Source organism: Neoarius graeffei, chromosome 5 (assembly GCF_027579695.1).
Source record: "Neoarius graeffei isolate fNeoGra1 chromosome 5, fNeoGra1.pri, whole genome shotgun sequence".
Taxonomy (NCBI): Eukaryota; Metazoa; Chordata; class Actinopteri; order Siluriformes; family Ariidae; genus Neoarius; species Neoarius graeffei.
The window spans coordinates 64,781,278-64,796,785 of record NC_083573.1 but is presented as its reverse complement, the minus strand read 5'-3'; the positions used below and the strand labels follow the sequence as shown (position 1 = coordinate 64,796,785).

The following is a 15,508-nucleotide window of genomic DNA, read 5'->3' as shown; positions in this document are numbered from 1 at the left end:
ACTGACATTTTTAAAAACTGCACATTGCTCAAGCTGTCATGTAACTTGGCATATTTGCCGGGTTTTAGAATGAACACAAGTTATCACATTTCACTTAGAGAAGAAAAGGGTATTGAGACGTGTTTGTGGAATGAATACAAATAAAAGTTAGTAATTAATTCTGGGCCAATGTAAAGTAATTAAACAGGTGTGTAATGCCAAATAAACCTTATTTCTAAAATAGTCTACACTACCGTTCAAAAGTTTGGGGTCACCCAGACAATTTTGTGTTTTCCATGAAAAGTCACACTTTTATTTCCCACCATAAGTTGTAAAATGAATAGAAAATATAGTCAAGACATGTTTCTGGCCATTTTGAGCATTTAATCGACCCCACAAAATAATGTGATGCTCCAGAAACTCAATTTGCTCAAAGGAAGGTCAGTTTTATAGCTTCTCTAAAGAGCTCAACTGTTTTCAGCTGTGCTAACATGATTGTACAAGGGTTTTCTAATCATCCATTAGCCTTCTGAGGCAATGAGCAAACACATTGTACCATTAGAACACTGGAGTGAGAGTTGCTGGAAATGGGCCTCTATACACCTATGGAGATATTGCACCAAAAACCACACATTTGCAGCTAGAATAGTCATTTACCACATTAGCGATGTATAGAGTGGATTTCTGATTAGTTTAAAGTGATCTTCATTGAAAAGAACAGTGCTTTTCTTTCAAAAATAAGGACATTTCAAAGTGACCCCAAACTTTTGAACGGTAGTGTATAGTTTTGGGTACTGCTGTTATTTTTCTTCCCAGTCAGTTTTTTAATGAAATGAATTGAATGTAAATTGTGATCCCACCCACCTGTGATGATGTTATGGGCGCCATCACCTCATTCGTCAGACATGTGGAGGCGGGTTTTATTTTTGGACTCTTGGCCAATCAGACGCCTCATTTTGGAAACCAAGCAAGCAAGCTTGTTGTTCTCAACAAGGGTTTGTTTTACAATCAATTTACAGCGTTAACCGTATCAGTATATTTACAGACAAAGTGCATATGTTGTCCAGGCTCGGTATCGGATCTCGGGATGTTTTCACCGGCTCTCAGTCAGGTACTAGGGCTTAGCTTAGCATAGCATAGTTCAGCTAATTAGCTAGCTGGAGGCCGTCTGGTTTTCTTGTAACAATAAACTCAGCATGTCTTTAATTGGAGCAAGTAATGTGAGGTGTCAGGAATTAGCTATAGCATTAAATACCGTCATACATGTGTACAACGTCTTAACATAATAGATAGTTGTGCTGGCTAATCGGCTAGTCAGTCTTAGCATTGTTTACTAGGTCTATCTTTTTGTTTAATTATATTACGTTGTGCTGTGTAACTCGGTTAGTTAAAGTAAACTGTGCATAAAGGACGAATTAAAATATTTGAATATCAAATGATAGAAAGGAGTTGAGCTCGGCTGTACCTATGGGATAACGATAAGTAAAGGTGTTAACCAGTGAGCTCATGTTCTGGAGGTTTTGGCCGGTTATGAGGTTACACACGACCTCTGTGCTTCATTATTAACTAATCTCCAGAAGCAAAATAACCATTTTGTTTGTTAAAGTCGTCAGTGAGCCACCCTGTGGATTAATCTGACCTCCTCCTCTGAATTTATTGGTCACATTCGCTTACAATGAAAAACTGTGAATACCAACAAATTGACCCCAGGGCACTGGGAACCCCAGCGTCCACGCCGGCGTCCACTCTGCCACATCCGAGTAAAGAGCTTCCTCAGCCGAGGAGGAAATGGGAAGTGTTTCCTGGGAAAAACCGCTTCTACTGTAATGGACGCATCATCGTGGCCCGTCAGTGCGGTGTGCTGCCATTGACCCTCAGCCTCATTGTCCTCACCACTACCTTATTCTTTATATTTGAGTGAGTCCTTAAGTCCTGTCTCGTTCATTTCACAGTGTACAACTATTTCTGTCAATAATACTGTAATACCAGTGTAATTTCTTTGCTTCATCTACACCGATCAGCCATAACATATTTGACTACTGACAGGTGAAGTGAATAACATTGAGTATCTCATTACATTGGCACCTGGCAGTGGGTGGGATAGATTAGACAGCAGGGGTGTGGCTAGGATTTTTCAAAGGGGGGGTCACGCACTGACTGGCAGCCTGAGTACATACCTGCAGGTTTCTCATCTCATCTCATTATCTCTAGCCGCTTTATCCTTCTACAGGGTCGCAGGCAAGCTGGAGCCTATCCCAGCTGACTACGGGCGAAAGGCGGGGTACACCCTGGACAAGTCGCCAGGTCATCACAGGGCTGACACATAGACACAGACAACCATTCACATTCACACCTACGGTCAATTTAGAGTCACCAGTTAACCTAACCTGCATGTCTTTGGACTGTGGGGGAAACCGGAGCACCCGGAGGAAACCCACGCGGACACGGGGAGAACATGCAAACTCCACACAGAAAGGCCCTCGCCGGCCCCGGGGCTCGAACCCAGGACCTTCTTGCTGTGAGGCGACAGCGCTAACCACTACACCACCGTGCCGCCCACCTGCAGGTTTGTAAATGAAAAAATAAGTTTGAGAAAAGCCCTGTGATGACCTGGCGACTTGTCCAGGGTGTACCCCACCTTTCACCCGTAGTCAGCTGGGATAGGCTCCAGCTTGCCTGCAACCCTGTAGAACAGGATAGAGTGGCTACAGATGATGAGATGAGAAGTTTGAGAAAATAATGCGGTCTTTGCATCGTTCTTTCATCTCATGTTGCGAGCTGTTGAGATGTCGGACAATGATTAGGCCAAATCAGCTTTATCCAGGGGCGGCACGGTGGTGTAGTGGTTGGCACTGTCGCCTCACAGCAAGAAGGTCTGGGTTCGAGCCCCGTGGCCGGCGAGGGCCTTTCTGTGCGGAGATTGCATGTTCTCCCCGTGTCTGCATGGGTTTCCTCCGGGTGCTCCGGTTTCCCTCACAGTCCAAAGGTTAGGTTAGCTGGTGACTCTAAATTGACCGTAGGTGTGAATGTGAGTGTGAATGGTTGTCTGTGTCTATGTGTCGGCCCTGTGATGACCTGGCGACTTGTCCAGGGTGTACCCCGCCTTTCACCCGTAGTCAGCTGGGATAGGCTCCAGCTTGCCTGCGACCCTGTAGAACAGGATAAAGCGGCTAGAGATAATGAGATGAGCTTTATCCAGTGTATGGATAGCGGCTCGATATATTACCCTAGTCAACCAATGCAGCTCTCTCTATTCTTATTGTCTTACTGCTCATCGGCCAAAATGTTTCTAAGTAAAAAGAAAGCACAACTTTATTCATCACACACTTGTGAAATTTCCTCTCTGCATTTAACCCATCTGAAGCAGTGAACACACACATGCGTGAGCAATGAGCACACATATATACCCAGAGCAGTGGGCAGCCATGCTAATAGCGTCCGAGGAGCAGTTGGGAGTTAGGTGCCTCGCTCAAGGGCACCTCAGCCCAAGGCTGTCCCATATTAACCTAACCACATGTCTTTGGATTGTGGGGGAAGCCAGAGCACCCGGAGTAAACCCACGCAGACACGGGGTTTATGCAAACATGCAGACGTGCAAACTCCACACAGAAAGGCCCTTGCCTGCTGCTGGGTTCAAACCCAGAACCTTCTTGCTGTGAGGCGACCATGCTAACCACTACATCACCGTGCCACCAAGGCGTTGTTGATGACGAATGGCAAAGATGTCAACAATCTTGTCAATGTTGATTGCTCTGCCATAGTGTATTCTTCCATGTTTTCTTGATGTGTTCTAGAAATGCCACATTAAAATTTAGCTTCGAAGCCACAAAATACAACTTTGATGGAAAAAAAATAAATTACTTACCTCTCTTCACGTCAAAAGAAGGAGGAAAGTTTCGCTTGTTTTGACATGGCGAATTATTAACATCAGGAAATACTCGTAATTTGCAACTAAAAAGACTGCAGCTACACTGGTAGCTTGACCATGCTTTCTAGGGCGATTGTGTTGCGCTTGCACAGAACTGGGTTTTTGCGACCAAACCACAGGAAGTCAATACAAGGTTATAGAAACCCTAATGAGGCCGAGGTGACAATCTAGTTTAAAAAAAAAAAATGTTAGAAAAATTACAGTGGGCGCTTTTCTAATATTCTTATGCGGCTATTGAGAAAAATGTATGGTCTGACAAAGGGGGGGGGGGTCACAGGCACCCCAGGACCCCCTAGCTATGCCCCTGGACAGCAAGAGAACAGTCAGTTCTCTGACACCTTTCTGTTTTAGCCAGCACTGACTTTTTCACCAGTTTGTGATACAATAGCTCTTCTGTGGGATTGGACCATATGTGCTTGCCTTTGACACCCACAACCCTGTCACCGGTTGTCCTTCCTTGGACCACTTTTGACAGGTACTAACCATCGCATACCAGAAACACTCCACAAGATGTGCCATTTTGGAGATTCTCAGATGCAGTTGTCAATCATCCATCTGTTATCCTGTGTAGGGTTGCAGGCAAGCTGGAGCCTATCCCAGCTGACTATGGGTGAGAGGTGGAGTACGCTGGACAAGTTGCCAGATCTTTGCAAGGCTGATGCATAGAGACAAACAACCATTCACACACTCATTCACCTATGGTCAATTTGGAGCCACTATAGGTGTAAGCCTAACCTGCATGTCTTTGGACTGTGGGGAAAACCGGAGCACCCAGAGGAAACCCGCGCAGACGCGGGGAGAACATGCAAACTCCACACAGTAAGGCCCCTGTTGAACCCAGAACCTTCTTGTTGTGAGGTGACGGTGCTAACCACTACACCACCGTGCCACCCTCAGTCATCAATCACCCATCACAATTTGACATTTGTCAAAGTTGCTCAGATCCTTACACTTGCCTTCCCCCCCCGCCTTTCATGCTTCCATCACATGAACTTCAAGAACTGACTGTTCTCTTGCTGCCTAATCTATCCCACCCCTTAGCAGGTGCCATTGTAATGAGATAATCAATGTTATTCACTTCACCTGTCAGTTGTCATGATGTTATGGCTGATTGGTGTATAATGCCATTTGAAATTAAAAAAAAAAAAAAAATATGTATGTATATGTATGTATATGTGTATATGTATGTATATGTGTATGTATGTATGTGTATATATATATATATATGTATGTGTATATGTGTGTGTGTGTGTGTATATATATATATATATATACGTATGTATATGTGTATATTTATTTATTTTTTTGCAGGGTTTTTGTGTAGACTGATTAATAAGCTTGGATTTAAAGGCACTCAATTCTGACAAAGTATGAACTGAAAAACAGGTTTTAAAAAATTGATTGCATTTCACTGACTAAAGGATAGCCCCAGGAAGTAGATTCGGTAAATTCTTTTTCAGTCCCTTAATCTACTACATCATGGTCAGGGTTGCATTGGATTCAGAGTGTGTCCTGGAAACACTTGGCATGAGACAGGAGTACAGTATTTGTCACAGTACACCAGTTTCTCCCAATTAGATTGGATGCATTTCTCTGTAAATTGAGACGTTTCTGTAGATTTCTGAATTCATTCTGCTGCTACTGTCATGAGTTACTTCAATAAAGAGCCTGCTCTAGAAGCCATGCAAGGCCAAGCCATGACGCTACTTCCACTGTGCTTGACCCGATGAGCTTGTATGTTTTGGATCGTGTGCAGATAATTTATTTTTCCACGCTTCATAGTGCCTTTTTATCACTTTGGTAGAGGTTAATCTTTGTTCTAGAATTTTTATGGCTCATCTGTGTTTGAATCAATTTAAATAAAAGAAAAAGGGATTATCAGGGTTCTTTTTTCCTTCGTTTTTCCTAGCTGTAATTGTGGTGTTTAGGCAACAGAGGGTATACAATTTAGACAGCAATAACATAACATGGTGGGAATACATGTGACTTCGCTTCACTTTAGGTGGACGTAACACAGCTCTAATGCACCGAAAACGTGTGTGCAAACAAAAAATCTAAAATAGGTGAGAGCTGTTGTGCAATTGACTATAGAAATAGCTTGATTTCTTATTTATTTTGTTACAGACTGCTGAAAGCTAAAGAAAGGAGACAAAATCTTCATAAGTTTAAGAAAAGGCCCATTTGTTAATGTTTTTAGTTTTTAATAAGGAATATTTTAGTTAATAGGCTATTATAGTTTACTCCAGTCTTTACAAACGTAGGCAAATATTGTTGGTTATTAAAAAAAAAACTATTATTGAACAAAAGGAATATTTAAGTTGATAATAGGAAAATAAATGTTGCACTTTTCGGGGGGGGAGGGAATAAAATATTGTGGGGAAAATTAGAATCGGATGATGAATTGGGTGAATCATTATATGCCTACCTCAGAGGTATTAATTAGGGTTTTATTTATTTTTAATTTTTAAATGTTTAAACACTTAATCTAACAGGGCACACCTGGGCAACACAACACCTGTCAATTACATGTTCCAATATTTTTGATCACTTGGAGAAAATATAGTTAGGCTCAAAGAAAAGGTGTCAAGTTGCTTGACATATCTAGATGTAAATATCAGGAAATAAAAGCTAAAACTCTCATCTATCAACCCATATGTCTTCAGTGTATAGCAAAAACAAAAGACTTGACATTGTCATTCCAGTACTTTGGGAGAGGACTGGTTATGATTAAATAATGCTGTAAGAACTTTATGACATGATTTTTGTTTTTCATTGTTATTACTTAGAAGCTTATCAGGGGTAACTTTATAACAGCCATCAACAATCTTTTAGGATTTTTTTATCCCCAAAATTGAATTTAATGTAATTTTGGATGCTGCGTGTGTTTATATGTTCAAGGCTAATATTTTGCCTCGTGTTACTGACACTGTTTAGTGAGGAAAGTCTTGGAAAGAAACTGCTTTTGCCATGGTGCTATGGTGGTTAGCAGTTTGTTGAGCAACTGTTCATTTAACTAAGTTAGGCAATCACTGTTTTGCCATTTCTTTCCTTATAGTTGCCCTTTTCTGGTGACTCACCTCACTGTCTGCATCCCAGTGATCACTGGAGTGCTTTTTCTCTTTGTGATCATCACCCTTCTTCGCACCAGTTTTACAGACCCAGGGATCTTACCCAGGGCTTTACCAGAGGAGGCTGCTGACATTGAGCGTCAAATAGGTAAAACAGCTGTGTGTGAGTTTTAAATGTAAAACAATTTAACTCTAGGGTTTATATTCTCTATTCTGTGTGTTCCTGTTTGTATTCTTAGATAATTGTGGATCAGCTACATATCGACCCCCACCTCGGACTAAAGAGATCCTTATAAACGGGCAGCTGGTCAAACTCAAATACTGTTTCACCTGCAAGATGTTCCGTCCACCCCGTACTTCACACTGTAGTCTATGTGACAATTGTGTAGGTGAGGCTCTCATTTTAAGTGTGTAATTTTATTAGTGGTAATGAAAGACATTAGAATGTGTTTTATATTTATTTATTTTACTATGAACTTTAAATGAACACACCCAGTATTGTGTGCGCGCGTATATATATCTGATATTAATTGTAATGCAATGACTTTTGCTTATGTTCCCCATACAGAGCGCTTTGACCACCACTGCCCATGGGTGGGGAATTGTGTTGGAAAGCGCAACTACCGCTTTTTCTATACTTTCATAGTTTTGTTGTCTTTTCTTACCTCCTTCATCTTTGGCTGTGTGATCACGCATCTCACTTTACGTAAGTCTAATACCATATCTCATGAGAGAATGTCAGCAAATGGCATTAACAGAAATGGCATTAACACTGTTGCCTCACATTAAGGTTCTGGATTCGAACCTCGCGGCTGACTGGTTAGTTGGTCTTCAGTATGAATATTGCATAACTGAGTACATTTTGTTATCTGCAGGATCACAAGGTGGGAAAGGCTTTGTACAAGCCTTACAGGAGAGTCCAGCCAGATATCCTTTCTGTCTCAGTGCATCGGTTAGAGGCATGGGTGATTCACATGTCCCCAGGACCATAACATAACTGCTGCTGCTTCTGATCCTAATTCCATTCATCCCTAATTAGTGTTGTCATTTCTCTGGGCTGTACAGTTAATAAATGGCTTCCTCTTGATGCAGTTCTACCACTGACCAGGAATCACAGCGTACCTGTTTACATGGTTTATACTGTATTTGTGCTGTGTTATAATTTATACTTAAATAATCAGGGATGAAGGAGTAATTTGCATAGGGAATGAATGTCTTGTATCAGTGCTAAACCTTAACCCCTCTGGTAATGTTGTGGAACTGGTTGTTTGTTTCTTTTCCATCTGGTCTATCCTGGGCCTGTCTGGCTTCCATACCTACTTGGTAGCTTCCAACCTTACAACTAATGAAGATGTAAGTGTTTTAAAAAAAAAATCAATGTTGTGGTCCAAAAGTACACTTTCTGCTGAAATGTTTATCAAGTCAGAAGCATGCAATTTAGCAAATTTCTCTGTTATGCAACTTTTTATTTTGCCAATCCTTTTCAGATCAAGGGTTCTTGGTCGAGTAAAAGAGGAGTGGAAGAATCTGGGAACCCTTACAGCTATAACAGTATCTTCACTAACTGCTGTGTGGTGCTGTGTGGTCCAATGCCTCCCAGGTCAGTATAGCACTAGAATAAGAGTCCCAAAACACACAATGTACAACCCCGATGCCAAAAAAGTTGGGACAAAGTACAAATTATAAATAAAAACGGAATGCAATGATATGGAAGTTTCAAAATTCCATATTTTATTCAGAATAGAACATAGATGACATATCAAATGTTTAAACTGAGAAAATGTATCATCTAAAGAGAAAAATTAGGTGATTTTAAATTTCATGACAACAACACATCTCAAAAAAGTTGGGACAAGGCCATGTTTACCACTGTGAGACATCCCCTTTTCTCTTTACAACAGTCTGTAAACGTCTGGGGACTGAGGAGACAAGTTGCTCAAGTTTAGGGATAGGAATGTTAACCCATTCTTGTCTAATGTAGGATTCTAATTGTTCAACTGTCTTAGGTTTTTTTTTTGTCGTATCTTCCGTCTTATGATGCGCCCAATGTTTTCTATGGGTGAAAGATCTGGACTGCAGGCTGGCCAGTTCAGTACCCAGACCCTTCTTCTATGCAGCCATGATGCTGTAATTGATGCAGTATGTGGTTTGGCATTGTCATGTTGGAAAATGCAAGGTCTTCCCTGAAAGAGCCGTCGTCTGGATGGGAGCATATGTTGCTCTAGAACCTGGATATACCTTTCAGCATTGATGGTGTCTTTCCAGATGTGTAAGCTGCCCATGCCACACGCACTAATGCAACCCCATACCATCAGAGATGCAGGCTTCTGAACTGAGCGCTGATAACAACTTGGGTCGTCCTTCTCCTCTTTAGTCCGAATGACACGGCGTCCCTGATTTCCATAAAGAACTTCAAATTTTGATTCGTCTGACCACAGAACAGTTTTCCACTTTGCCACAGTCTATTTTAAATGAGCCTTGGCCCAGAGAAGACGTCTGTGCTTATGGATCATGTTTAGATACGGCTTCTTCTTTGAACTATAGAGTTTTAGCTGGCAACGGCGGATGGCACGGTGAATTGTGTTCACAGATAATGTTCTCTGGAAATATTCCTGAGCCCATTTTGTGATTTCCAATACAGAAGCATGCCTGTATGTGATGCAGTGCCGTCTAAGGGCCCGAAGATCACGGGCACCCAGTATGGTTTTCCGGCCTTGACCCTTACGCACAGAGATTCTTCCAGATTCTCTGAATCTTTTGATGATATTATGCACTGTAGATGATGATATGTTCAAACTCTTTGCAATTTTACACTGTCGAACTCCTTTCTGATATTGCTCCACTATTTGTCGGCGCAGAATTAGGGGGATTGGTGATCCTCTTCCCATCTTTACTTCTGAGAGCCGCTGCCACTCCAAGATGCTCTTTTTATACCCAGTCATGTTAATGACCTATTGCCAATTGACCTAATGAGTTGCAATTTGGTCCTCCAGCTGTTCCTTTTTTGTACCTTTAACTTTTCCAGCCTCTTATTGCCCCTGTCCCAACTTTTTTGAGATGTGTTGCTGTCATGAAATTTCAAATGAGCCAATATTTGGCATGAAATTTCAAAATGTCTCACTTTCAACATTTAATATGTTGTCTATGTTCTATTGTGAATACAATATCAGTTTTTGAGATTTGTAAATTATTGCATTGTTTTTATTTACAATTTGCACTTTATCCCAACTTTTTTGGAATCGGGGTTGTACCTGATTTTATGCTGTTGTCAGAATCCATCAGTATTTTGCCATTAGCATTAATACAACATTTTAACAGTGCATAGTATTGGTCAGTCATATGCTAACAAGTGTGATGCTGTGTTTCAGCTTGATTGACAGAAGAGGGTTTTTACCTCCAGATGTCATCCCTCAAACAGTCAAATCTGAAACGGAGATCCATCCTTTCATGACAAAGAATGACACTAACATGGTAAGACCATGGTAGTGCCATCTAGTGGCAGTACCTCAGCCTCAGGTGTCTCCTTTCACGCGAGACTGACTTTTAAATGCTTTTTCCTAATAACAAGGGCTAATGTTTTGGCTCGAGTGACTGACATTATACAGTAAATTTAATGTCCTTATTAAATTAATGTCCAATTAAATGATGTTTACATCCTTCAGGACAATTATATCCTCTTTAATTTTAGGTTTTATTTATAAAGTTTAGTTAAAAACATTCTTTGTTGTGGTTTCCATTTAATATCTTTACATCTCCACCAAATGACACATCTTTTTAAAATGGGTACTTTAGAACTCTTGTACAGTTACCACAGTACTAAAAATGTGCTTTTCAGTTTTGGGACATCCTGATTAGATTTTATGCCCTGCAATTTGTAATATAATGAGCTGATTTCAACAGGACGGGAACTGTCAGGAATTTGCTGTCTCATGCACTGCCTGATGGCTGGCAGATCTGAGTTTGGATGGTAAGACTGTGTTACGAGCATTTCTGCATGCAGCTCTCGCCATCTTCCCTCGTAACCTAATCATCATTTCCTGTGTTCGAAATTCATTTCAGCATTCACTACCTTCACTTCATGTTCAGCTGTCTGTGCACTAACTCTGAATCTCCAACCTTAACTTTCTGTATATTTCTTGTTGCTTCTGTCAAAATTGTACGTGTTCAGCGCAGTGATTTTTTTTTTTCAGGCCCGAAATGTATTTCACATTTGCTTAAACCTACATAAAAATGAAATTACAAACAGGATCATCCAACAGGGACAGGCTTGTTTTCTTCTCTTCTATATCTGCACTCCTACCCATGCTTTTTACTTCATCTGATACTCTCACAGGCACACCCAGTTTCATAATACACCCCCCCCCCCCCCCCCCCCCAAGTACTTGCATTCTGTAACTTTGCTCAGTGTTCTGTCTTTTTCTATTGGCAGGGCCACTTGGGTATCACAGCTTGAAGCTCACTTTCGTACAATTGTATTTCTTTCCTTCATGCCTTCATATGTTGGTTGCTTCTGCTGATATAAACTAGGTCATCTTTTCATTCTTTAGTGACCATAGGGAAACTGTTTGCTCTGCAAAGATGTACCCTTTTGTGCTGTGCTCAGGGGTAAAACTAAGCTGCTATAATGCCTCATCCTTACCATGAGGTCTTCTCCAGTTTGGAGTGTTTTGTTATGGTCAAAGAGCAATATAAAAAAGACAAATGGTTGTTGTTGTTTTTTTGTTCCCCCCCTTCCCCTCCCTCTTCCACCTTTCTTTACTGTGTGCAGTGCACACAGGGTGCCAAGGAGCTTTTGGAGTCAGCTTCTCACTCCTCCTCAGTGGTCAAGAGCAGCTGCAGCTCTGCTACACCTAAGACCACTTCAGTGACCCAGGATAATCTGCTAACTGTTGTCTCAAGCACTCACAAGTCACCATCCGGTAAGCCTTCTACCAGCTGCTTTGGAAGACAGAAACACCATCTGACGGACAAGACCTGCCCTCAGCAAACGAGCAAAAAAGCCACACCGGATGCTCAGGCAGTTGGCTTCCATCTTTCACTCTATTCTGTTAACCATAGTTCTCTCATTCTCAGTGATGCTTCTGACATGGGCTTTCTCCCACTGACCTGAGTATAGATGCCCCAGCAGGCAAGGCTGAGCACCTGACACCCCCCACCCCCAGTCGCTCACTGCAATCAGAATATACATGCCCTGTTAAAAGCAAGAAAAGGTTAACAGATGGCATTTCACTCAGGAAGTTCTCAGGGGTCATACAGTCTCTAAACAGTGAAAAATGACCATTGGACCTAAGATTTATTTGACAAATGTGTAAACAGGAGACTGAATTAGTATTAATTATGGTTCTGTTTCATCTGCAGAGTAGGACTAGTGAGCAGCACAATGCACATTTGACAAGAAAGGATCACTTCTTGTTCACGCCATACAGCAGAGTTTGGTGTTCCACTAAGCCTTGAATCCTGTTTAAAATTTACCCATTGATTTGCATTCATAGCAGTAACTTCTGTTTTGTTTAAAAATCAGATTTGTGTAAAGGAAATCTCCTGACATGTGCAGCCCAAACAGGCCTCAAATATATAACCATTATAAGCTATGAAATGCAGAAATGGATAAGTAATCAAATGTAATTTGTAAATGAGTGAGTGGCGAAGCTACTTATTTGTGTGTTGATGGTAAATTTGGTCATTTATTTAAGCTCTGGATTGAAATGACCTAGGAAGTGGTATCGAAACCTTTAACTTCAGCACTGGAGTGGTTACACAAATGGATGTGGTCTCTTCCAGTATTACCATCAGTAAGAGAAAATGGGATAGGAGAGCTGTACATCTACTTAGAAGGTTGCATTTGTGAAGCAGAACCTTGCATGCGGTTTGGGCTAAAGCAGTAGAATGAGGAAGTGACATTCATTTTGCAAACATGGTTCTAGTATTAATATCTTTTAAAAAAAACCAATGCAAGTCAAGAGTGGACTATTATTTTTTGCTGCACAGTACAGTAGATTGTTCACCGGTGTCGTGAAACTGTCATAGAATCCTTATGACAATGTCATAAATGTTAAATTACACTGGCAGTGTGTGTTTGGTAATGTTTTACTGTACTGTTCATTCCACATGTAAACAAAATATTCATTAAATGTAGCTATCTGTACTCTGAACACATGCAGACAAGTTTGATCACCCCTGTCTAAAAAGGTTTTCTGGTGGTTGGCAAAGAATTTGTATATTTTTGTTGTATGACATTTTAATATTAGTTAGCAAATTTTGTTTGTAGGCATTTTGCTATACCTAAACCAGAAGTATTAAGTTCAGGGATAAGTTGGTAAGCAGAATGCAAATAGTGTTGATTTTAACACAAGCCAGACAACCGGTGTATGGGCCTCAAAAACAAACAGAGATAACTATTGTTTTGAATACCAACAAAGTTACTTTAACCATATTATATTGAGGCAATTACTGCAGGAGGGACTGACCAGGATGAACAGAAGCTGACAGCGAGGTGGTTTGAATGCTTTCACAGAAGTGAAACCTGCCTAAATGCAAATTGTCATGTGAGCATGTTAACATCACACAGCAAACCATTACAGTAAGTTCTGAGAATCTAACACTTGACCGGAACTGCGTTCCATCATATTTTTAGGCTGGCCTCTTTGTTTACTTCTCGACTTAATAAATAACTACTCGAGTGTGCATAGGTAATGCTGTAAAAGTGATGGTTCCATGACTATATACAGTACTGTGCAAAAATTTAAGGCACATGCAAAGGAAAAAATGCTGTTAAGCAAAGAGGTCTTCGAACATAGACATAAAATACTCTAAAGGGCAGTAAACAGTAATAAAATAAAGTTAATATTTGTGACAGCCCATTGCCTAAAAAAGTACTCTGATTGGTTCAACTGGTTGTCAACACTAGATGGCACATTTTATCCTTGTACTTTTAAATAAGTGCTCTGATTGGCTGGTCTAATCTCAGGCCTAATCTGCTCATGCTGTGCACTGCTGAGTGATTTCTATGCTCCAATGAACGTGATTCATCTCATGAAGCCTTTGAAGAGATGAATGAAAGAGCAACAGAACCAAGCTGTGTTGTTTTTTTTGCTTTTTTTTACTGAATCTAATGTGTTCTTGATAAATATTTTCTCTCTAAAGTAGCAGGCTGTACTACTTGAAGCTACCAATGTGTGCTGGTTCTTTGTCAGGTTCCATTCTAACTTTTGAAAGTGGAATGTTTAAATAGTATTTATTCCTTGTTCTATCTTTTGTCTATGAATTTTGACTTTTTTAAAAATAAAAATTAATGTAGCAAACAAAGATGGAGAGACATCAGTTGTGCAGATGATTGAAGCAGGATGGGTATAATTTAAGTTTGGAGTGGCTGTGAAAGTTGCTACAGTGCAATTTGACTATAAGGAAGAGGATATTCTTAAAACCATGGAATAAGTCATGTCATAAAACCAAAACTTGCATTGCTAATCCATTCGCTGTGGTCAGAGGTCCTTGAACTCCCTGTCCTGCACATTTTAGCGTTTTCCCTGCTCCCGACATAGGGCTGTTAATTAGTTGATTGAGAGATGTTGGGAGCAGAGAAAACACTAAAATGTTCAGGACAGGGTTTGGGAAATTGTGACTTAAGTTAATGATGCCTGAAGGTTCAGAAAATTTGACAAATATTAAGAATGGTATTGATTATTTAAAGTTTGGCTGGCTTTTTACGTCAACCTTCTTTTGTGGTTCCTACATTAACAAGCAGGTTTAACAAGTACCTGTTAAACACAGCAGCAATGATTGATATCCAGGTGTGGCATTCAAATTCAACTCCTCATTGTCAACATCTTTTAATACAAGAGCCATCTCTGTGAACTTGGATGGTTTGTCCTCAATCTTAGTTTGTTCTAAGCAATATAGCCCATGAGGTAGGATGTGGGATAAAGGTAAGCCACAGTCTAGAGAGCTTTGGATGTGATAGACTTGCCTGCCCTAAATGGTTCTTCATTTGTAATTGGATCTGAAGCCTGGAAGATATTGGATTAGATTAGCTAAAGGTAAGTTATCTTGCATTCTAGCGTTCACTCCATGCACAGGCCTCCATGTGCATGACAAGTAGTCACCATGCAAACACAGTTGTGCCCAATAAATGGTTCCTGGCTTTAAAAAAAAAAATCCCACGATCAGATGGCTTTAAGCTGCTGCGGAGACGTATAGTAACCTGGAGTACTAGAAAAACTTGTTCATCAAATGTTAAATTTTGTACATTCTTTTCTGTGTTTTTTTTTTTTTTTAGCTTTGACCATTTTGCCAAAGGCACAGAAATGATAGTTTTCCCAAGAAATTTGCATGTCAGTGTAGTGTACCAGAATAAGAAATAGCATGTATGCAAGCTGTCCCCCCCCCCCCCCCTTTTTTTTTTTTTTGGTCTGACCATATTTTGACTTGATTTGAAGGCCACAGAGTCAGGTTTTGAATGATCTGGTAAGTTCAGGTTTGTAAAGACCACCCACACATTCTGCAATATACTGTTCAAAGGTGAAGGTTTCAGTCT

The 15,508-nt window shown here is 40.5% G+C and overlaps 1 protein-coding gene across 2 annotated transcripts; it reads left to right on the top strand.

The window, feature by feature from the left end:
• Nucleotides 1–930: 930 nt before the first annotated feature.
• On the top strand, nucleotides 931–14,280 carry zdhhc18a (zinc finger DHHC-type palmitoyltransferase 18a). 2 transcript variants are annotated; one of them, XM_060922241.1, is made up of 10 exons: nucleotides 931–1,896; nucleotides 6,963–7,123; nucleotides 7,215–7,364; nucleotides 7,544–7,681; nucleotides 7,851–7,902; nucleotides 8,226–8,328; nucleotides 8,463–8,575; nucleotides 10,344–10,446; nucleotides 10,876–10,942; nucleotides 11,744–11,832. In XM_060922241.1, the coding sequence occupies exons 1-9, from the start codon at nucleotides 1,655–1,657 to the stop codon at nucleotides 10,915–10,917; spliced, it is 1,104 nt and encodes a 367-aa protein (XP_060778224.1). In that variant the 5' UTR covers nucleotides 931–1,654; the 3' UTR covers nucleotides 10,918–10,942; nucleotides 11,744–11,832. The 2 variants fall into 2 exon arrangements, with proteins under 2 accessions (XP_060778224.1, XP_060778225.1); XM_060922242.1 differs by lacking the exon at nucleotides 10,876–10,942 and having other exon boundaries at nucleotides 11,744–14,280.
• Nucleotides 14,281–15,508: the final 1,228 nt, after the last annotated feature.